The 8,951-nt window shown below is 34.6% G+C and overlaps 1 protein-coding gene across 1 annotated transcript in view; it reads left to right on the top strand.

Annotated features, from left to right (window-relative positions):
* Positions 1 to 457: 457 nt before the first annotated feature.
* LOC110033111 overlaps positions 458 to 8,951 on the top strand; it is a 17,899-nt gene continuing 9,405 nt past the window's right edge. The window contains exons 1-4 of the mRNA XM_020736981.1: positions 458 to 2,729; positions 2,836 to 3,208; positions 7,420 to 8,021; positions 8,107 to 8,584. Coding sequence (XP_020592640.1) covers positions 473 to 2,729; positions 2,836 to 3,208; positions 7,420 to 8,021; positions 8,107 to 8,584 — 3,710 coding nt within the window. The 5' untranslated portion in view covers positions 458 to 472. The remainder of the gene's footprint in view (positions 2,730 to 2,835; positions 3,209 to 7,419; positions 8,022 to 8,106; positions 8,585 to 8,951) is intronic.

The raw sequence follows: 8,951 nt of genomic DNA, 5'->3' as shown, positions 1-8,951 counted from the left end.
GCTATTCAATGGTGGAAATTATTAGTGTCATCAGACTCTTAATTATTCTCTTTTCTGTCTGTTTATCTTCCAAACAGTTGTTAGCAATTAGAAGAAATAATACAGACTACGAATCACTCGTTGCGTTCAAGAATCAGTTTATGAACCAAAGCAACATGGATTCTTCTACCTTTTTCGCCAGCTCATGGAATGCCACCGAACACTTTTGCTCATGGGAAGGAGTCACGTGCAGCTTCAAGCACCGAGACAGAGTCATAGCCTTGGATCTTCCTTCTGTCGGGTTAGCTGCTCCTCTTCCTCCTTCCATATTCAATCTCACTTTCCTCAGAAGGCTCGATCTCAGCGCCAACAAGCTCTATGGTCAGATCCCTCCAATTCTAGCTTGCTTGCCACGACTACAACATCTTAACTTGAGCTTTAACTCATTTGATGGAGACATTCATGCTATTCTGACATTGATGCTATTCTGACGATGAACCATAGCTCTGTTCTCCATGTTCTGGACCTTGCCAGCAACCATATGATCACAGGAAAAATACCACTTGTTATCAACTCCATGTCGCCACTCAAATACCTCGGTCTCTCTAAGAACAACATCATTGGCACCATCCTACCTTCACTTACAAATCTATCCTTCTTGGAAAGTTTTTATGCTAATGATAACCATCTAGAGGGAGGCATCCCTCCAGAGATTGGTGTTCTTCATAAGTTAAAAGACTTTTATGTGTTTAATAATAAACTTTCAGGTAACATTCCTTCTTCATTCTACAACATGTCATCGTTGCGCGAAGTTTCAGTAGCAAATAATAACCTCTCAGGTTTCATTTCAGCTAATATTGCCCAAGCATTTCCAAACCTTGAATTCTTTTCTTTTGCTGAAAATAATTTCATTGGTTCACTTGATCAAGCTCTTCAAAATGTGTCCAGCTTAGTCGTTTTGGACATTAGCGAAAATAATTTCATAGGAATGATGCCTCCAGACCTTGGAAAAATGTATAATCTTATACGACTCAATCTGGCATATAACCAACTTGAAGCAAATGATGCAACAGATTGGAGATTTCTTGATTCATTGACAAATTGCACCAATTTACAATTTTTAGGTCTTGATCATAATAAACTCCGTGGAAGGCTTCCGAAATCATTTGGGAACCTCTCCATTGAGCTTCAAGAAATAACATTAGGATCTAATCACATTTTAGGAAGAATCCCTTTTGAACTTGATAGGTACACCAATCTAATTGGTTTAGGGATGGAGAGAAACCATTTGGAAGGTTCTATACCCGAGACCATTAGAATGCTTGGAAGGCTACAAATTTTAACTTTTTATGGGAATGATCTTACTGGAAGTATTCCTAACTCCTTAGAAAATCTTACAAGACTTAACAAGTTGGATTTAGGATCTAATCAATTAACAGGGCATATACCTTCATGCCTAAAAAGCCTCCAGCTTCTCAATTGGTTGTATCTTGGTCATAATAATCTAACTGGCTGGATTCCGAGAGAAATTTTTTTGATTCCTTCTCTTTCAATTATTTTAGATGTGTCTTACAACTCTTTGACTGGGTCTCTACCATTAGAAGTTGGTCATCTAATAAATCTTCTCTACCTTGATTTTTCTAATAATAATTTGAGAGGAGAAATTCCAAAAACACTTGGAAGTTGTCAATCGTTGCTTGAATTGAATACGGAATACAACTTTTTCCAAGGCCCCATCCCTATTTCTCTAGGTAGTGTAAAGAGTCTTGAAATACTAGACCTTTCCCATAATAATTTATCAGGCGCTATTCCTCAATTTCTACAAAAACTTACATTTCTAAGGAATTTGAATCTATCATTTAATAATCTTGAAGGTGAGGTGCCATATGAAGGTGTCTTTGCAAATTCCTCAGAAATATCTCTCGTTGGAAATGAAAAACTATGTGGTGGAATTCTAACACTTCATTTGCCAAAATGTGTTGATAAATCATCGTCAAAAAAACCACATTATTTAATCAAAATTTTATCCCCTATTCTTAGCATTGTAGTTTTGTTATTCATCCTTTTGTTGTACTATACTTTGCTTTATAGAAGAAAAAAGAAAAATGATTTAAGAAATGCATCTGGTTTATCTTTAAGCCCTCCATTTCCCAAAATTTCTTATGCACAATTAGTTGAAGCTACAAATTCTTTCTCCACTACACACCTAGTAGGATGTGGAAGATATGGCTCTGTTTTTGCAGGCAATTTAAGTGATTATGATGCTACTGTGGCTATTAAAGTATTTAATCTTGAGGTTCATGGAGCTTTGAAGAGTTTTACATATGAATGTGATGCATTAAGAAGCATACGTCATCGTAATCTTGTACGAGTCCTAAGTTCTTGCTCGAGCTTAGATATTCAAGGCAATGAGTTTAAAGCTTTGATCTTTGAATTCATGCCAAAGGGAAACTTAGACACACACCTCCACCAAGAATATGAGATTGATGAAGATGTTGTTCTCTCTTTGGAAAAAAGATTAAGTATTGCCATCAATGTTGCAGAAGCTTTGGAGTATCTTCATCATAGTTGTGAACCACCAATCATTCACTGTGACATAAAGCCAAGTAACATTTTACTTGACAATAACCTTATTGCACATGTGGGTGATTTTGGACTCTCAAGAATGCTTTATGAGAATGTGAATATATCTCTTCAAGCTTCTTCCAACCAAAGTGGCATTAAAGGAACTATTGGCTATATTGCCCCAGGTGATGTAATGATTAAGTTAAAATTAATCATGTCATTTTCTCTAAAAGATTTATGGTATTTTAAGGAAATATTTTCTTAAATCATATATTTATATTTTATCTACAGAGAATGGTGAAGTAGCTTCCCTGTCTCCATCTGCAGATGTTTATAGTTTTGGAATAGTATTACTAGAGATGTTGACTAGAACAAGGCCTACCGATGATGTTTTTAATGATAACTTAACTCTACATAATCACATTAAAAGGAAACTTCCACATGGAATCAATGACATAGTAGATCTTAAAATGTTTACAAAAGAGCAAAGAGATGCTAGCAAAGCGGGTGGAGAACAACCAACATGGTTTAGTTGCCAAAGCATCAACAAATGCTTGCTTTCCTTGATAGAATTAGGTCTCTCTTGCTCAGTTTCATCTCCAAAAGAAAGGCCTTCCATGAAAGATGTTACTGCAAAGTTACATGCGATTGAAGTTTCTTACATGCCTTTAATTTGATGAAAATGATATGTTGTTGAAAGAAAAGTTAGTATGTGGATGCAACAACTTTTAGTTGTTTGTGTTTTTAGTACTATATTTAGTATTTGATGAAATATATGTAGGAAGATGCATGTGGATAGACAAGGCTTAATTTATCATTGTCTTGCAATTTCTTTTTATAAAAAACTTGGAAATATTGCCTTCAACTATTATAAAAAAATATCTACAATGAACTTGGATTTTCAAAAAAAAAAATATTTTCCTCTTAAAAATAATAATAAATTGTAAATAATTTTTAAAAGAGTTATATGCCAGATATTTCATGGCTTTAATTTAAGGTAATTTTTCAACTAATTTAGAAACAAAATGGTTTAAAAATTTTTAGTCTCAATTTATTTGATATTTCATGGGGGAAATGTGTGAAATAAGTTTTGAATTTAAAATAAATTCAATTGTTTAAAGAAGCAACAGTTTTTTTTATTACAAATTCGTGAAGGAATGCTTCGTTGTTTTCCCTCACTTTCTTATTAGATAGATCATTAATTTCCTTGGCATCGGGAAATTTTCATACATACCACATAATACTTAATTATTTACATATGTAACACCCAAATTTTGATGGTTATGGTTATAACATATTGGTGCTTCCACATACTAGCATATTGGTGCTATAAACTTATGCCAGAAAAGATGTATTTCATTTTTAAAAGGATAGTAGTCGTGATATTTTTAACCCTCTACCCTTACAACCCAATTAAGCCTTGGAAGCATAGTGTAGACCCTACGATTCGACCTGGTTATTTCGTAGGCCTCAATTGCTAATAAGCTGCTACCCATTTAGGATGTGAGAGACTCGCTCTCTGTCCTGTGGCTTAGAGAGAGCTTTGAAAGCATCGAGATGCTCCTGTAAAATAACCATCCTTTATGACATCCTTTAATAGTTGTCACGTAAGTGTAAGCAGATTGCATTAATCAAGAGTATTTTTAGGCGTCCCCTAATATGTAATTTGCCAAATGGATGTGTTCCTTTGAGGCTTGCTCATTGACCGCGGAACAAGCACATACACTGGACTCTCTGGTTGTGGGTTTCTTTCATAAGATCTTCTTTGCGGATATGTTCCAATGCATTTTCGATCCGACTCGCTTTGGACGTATGCCCTTGGGATACCACACAAAGTTTACTTTATGAACGTCTCCACATTCTTTGTCTTGTTTGTCTACGTTTGTTGCGCGTTCCTTATTTTCTGATTCCTCTCTTCTCCAGATGATCCATAGGATTCAGAAGAGAGATTTACTCGAAAATAGACAAGTTGACGACTCCTGAAAAAAGAGAAAAAGAACAAAAAACATATGTCATAGTTGAAAATTGTAGCAGCAATTCGCCACATAGACCGTAGTCACATAGGTCGTGGTTGGTAGCTAAAGTAGCATCAATTGTCCCCAAAGACCGTAGTTGAAATTTATAGTAGCAGCTAACTGCATATGTTTCAATTAGTCGCACAAGCGTTGTTTGGTAGCTGCAATAGCAATTAGTCATATATGTTTTAGTTGAAAGATACACTAGCAGTTAAATACATTAGTCATAGTTGGTCACATAGACCTTGGTTGATAGGTGTAATAGCAGTTAACCACATAAAATGTAATTGGAAGATGTGGTAGTAATTAGCTACATAAGTTATAGTTGATCACATAGATCATGGATGGTATTAGCAGCAACAGTTAGACATATAAGACATAACTAAAATTTGTAGTAGCAATTTGTTACATAGGTTATAGCTAGTCACATAGGTCACGGTTGGAAGCTATAGTAGCAGTTAGTCATATAGGTTGTAGATGGTGGTTATAGTAACAATTAGCTACATAGGTCGTAGTTGGTCACGTAGATCATGGTTGATAGTTGCAATAACAATTAGCTACATAGTTCGTAGTTGGAAGCTGCAGTAGTAACTTGTCAAATAAGTCATTGTTGGCGCTCCACCGATTGGTAGCTGCAACCCTTCTCTCGGGTTTGTTATTTTATACGATGAAAAGGCTTGTTAGTATAGGATGTATATAAAACTTTAGCATTCCTGATAAAGTCGTTATATTTTGAATACTAAGGTTGTAAGAAGTTGTCACAAAGAGTTATCACCATATCTTGAATATAAAATTATTTGTTATATCATATTCATGACATTTCCTTAGCTTGAACAGTTTATCGATAGCGGCAAGCAGGGGTGGTTGGCATTGGTTGATAATGTTCAATGGCTACGGAGGCTGGAGGTTATCACTGAGACTTCAATGCAGTGTTATTTATTACACCACATTTAGAATACATTATTACACTGTATTTGGAATATTTTGTTAGCTAGCGGAGTTTGTAGGCAATAGCAAGCAAGGGCAACATACAAAATTAAATGTTTAACTCTTTCATTCAATTACTGCAAATTTTCTGACATCAAACAAAACTCATCTTGATTTGGCAAGAGATTTTATTGGTATTAAGAAACAGATTCCATAAGATGCAAGTGGGCATTACTTTCTTATACAACAATTAATGTCGATACCATCGCTTTCTAGAAGCAGATGCAAGTGGACATTCAACTTGCTCGAAATGTATGGTTAAGAGATGTCTAGAACAAGTCATTTGTTGGAAATGACCGAAAGCATTTTCCTTTTAAAAACATTATGTTTAATGCGGATTCCATGGGAGACGTGCTCGACTGCAATAAATATCTTGAAAGATTTACATACATACCACAGAATTCCAATGTATTTACATATCTAAAACCTAAACAACAAATTTTACTTGCATGACTTTTTTACATATGCTTGAAAAGGTGTATTTCAATTTCTGAAAATTATAATTGTGATATTTTTATATGATACTAAACTTTGGGTGGTATATATATAAAAAAAAAATGTAGAAGTTTAGATGTTAGAAATGTAGATACATAGGAATTGGGTGGCATGCATGTAAGTTTGAAGTGAAGTAAACTGCATTCGAATTCCACAACTACATCAACTCTGTTGACTCAAGAGTCGTCGGATATTTTTTGCATGCATTGGATGATTCTAATTGGTGATCAAACATATGAATAAGATCAGCAATTTTAAAAATGTATTTATATAGTGTTTGATCATTCTTAAAATTTTCACATATTCGATTAATAAACAAAATGTCATAGAAATAGATGAAATTTGATTATCGTATAAATATTGTATTGTTCATCATGATTAATAATATTTGTTAAATTTAAAAATTTTATGGAATGATAGATATGAAAACAAAAAATCAGTCACCTCATCTGAGACATGAAGTCATTAGTCATTTGCACTAAATCTTTGGTTGATTGAGAAGTCGTCGTATATCTTTCTCAGTCAATATAAATAATAGAAATGCATTAATTTAAGACCACCCAAACTTTGAAAGCACCTCTAAAGACCTGTAAAGACCAAATATTCATCATTCATTAAAACATTCTAAAATATATGCACTAACACCCTTCAAATGCAGCAAAATGTGAAATTCGATTATACTGGTGCTTTAAGAAATGTGCACACTGTTTGAGAATGTTGTGCGGTTAGGCCTAGAATAAATCAAATTAACCTCATGTGCTCTGATCTGCATGCTGAAGGCTCAAATTATGATTTCAAAGCAGAAAATCTTAATTAATGTTTGAGTTATTGGTGATCTATTGCATTGCATGCATTGGATGATTCTAATTGGTGACAGTTATTTATTAACAAAACTAGTATTTTAAAATGGTAAATTATTCAATGCTTGATCATTGGTAATTTTTTCATGTTTGATGAATAAATAAATTATCATAGAAATTGATGAAATTTGCTTCTTGTATAAATTTATATTGTTAATCATTATTAATAACATATCTTAAAAATTATATGGAATGATTAATATATAAGAAGCAAAAAAAAAGGACAATTTTTATTTCTTCATAAAACAATATAAAAAGGAATGTAGATCACCATCATTTCTTTCTGAAACGGCCAAGAAAGAAACTTAACATATCGTGACTACCAAAATGCATTAATTATGTGATTGACTGAAATTCCACTAGTTTTGTGATTAACAGTGTTTCAAGTACTATGTGTGCAATTATCCCTTCTTTTTATAAATTCAAAATGGCAGAGATGGCGAAGTAGCTCTCTTTCTCTTGTTAGATCCTTAGTTTCTTGGCATATATCACTGCTATTAAATGGTGAGAATTATTAGTGTCAGCAGACTCTTAATTATCCTCTTGTCTGTCTGTTTATCTGCCAAACAATTGTTCGCAGTTGGAAGAAATAATACAGACTACGAATCACTCATTGCATTCAAGAATCTATTTCTAAAGCAAAGCAATATGAATTCTTCTACCATTTTTGCGAGCTCTTGGAATGTCACCAACCACTTTTGCTCATGGGAAGGGGTCACGTGCGGCTTCAAGCACCGCGACAGAGTCACAGCCTTGGATCTCCATTCCGTCGGGTTGGCCGGTCCTCTTCCTCCTTCCATATTCAATCTCACCTTCCTGAGAAGGCTTGATCTCAGCCTCAACGAGCTCTATGGCGATATCCCTCAAATTCTGGCTTGCTTACCACGACTACAACATCTTAACTTGAGCTTTAACTCATTTGATGGAGACATTCATGATATTCTGACGATGAACCATAGCTCTGTTCTCCAAGTTCTGGACCTTAATAGCAACCATATGATCACAGGAAAAATGCCTCATGTTATAAACTCCATGTCGCCACTCAAATACCTCAATCTCAATGAAAACAATATTATCGGCACCATCCCAACTTCACTTACCAATCTATCGTTCTTGGAAAGTTTTTTTTGCCAAATATAACCATCTAGAGGGAGGCATCCCACCAGAGATTGGTGTTCTTCAAAAGTTGAAACATTTTAATGTAGCTGTTAATACTTCATTCTACAACCTATCATCTCTGCAGATCGTTACGGTGACAAAAAATCGCCTCTCTGGTTACATCTCAACCAATATAGCCCAAGCTTTTCCAAACCTTCAAGCCTTTCTTATTGGTGTAAATAATTTCGTTGGTTCACTTGATCAAGCTCTTCAAAATGTGACCAGCTTAGTCCTTTTGGAAGTTAGCAAAAATAATTTTACAGGAGTGGTGCCACCAGACCTTGGAAAAATGTACAATCTTGTATACCTCAATATGGGAGAAAACCAATTTGAAGCAAATGATGAAAAGGAATGGAGATTTCTTAATTCATTAACAAATTGCACCATTTTACAAACTTTAGGACTTTCTGGTAATAACCTCCGTGGAAGGCTACCCAAATCATTTGGGAACCTCTCCATGGAGCTTCAACGAATAAAATTAGGATATAATCACATTTTAGGAAGAATCCCTTTTGAACTTGATAGGTACAGCAATCTAATTGCCTTAGGGATGGAAAATAATCTTCTGGAAGGTTCTATACCCGAGACCATTGGAATGCTTGGAAGGCTACATGCGGAAGGCTAGAATGCTTGGAAGGCTAGAAGGTTTATATTTGTTTGGGAATGATCTTACGGGAATTATTCCTTACTCCTTAGAAAATATCACAAGACTTAGTGAGTTGAAGTTAGGATCTAATCAATTAAGAGGCCCTATACCTTCAAGCATAAAAAATCTCCAGCATCTCACTTTTTTGGATCTTAGTCATAATAATCTAACTGGTTGGATTCCGAGAGAAATTTTTCTCATTCCTTCCTTTTCAAATACTTTGGATTTGTCTTATAACTCTTTCAC

This window comes from Phalaenopsis equestris, unplaced genomic scaffold (assembly GCF_001263595.1).
Source record: "Phalaenopsis equestris unplaced genomic scaffold, ASM126359v1 Scaffold001093, whole genome shotgun sequence".
Classification (NCBI taxonomy): Eukaryota; Viridiplantae; Streptophyta; class Magnoliopsida; order Asparagales; family Orchidaceae; genus Phalaenopsis; species Phalaenopsis equestris.
This window is presented reverse-complemented; position numbering and strand designations above follow the sequence as displayed.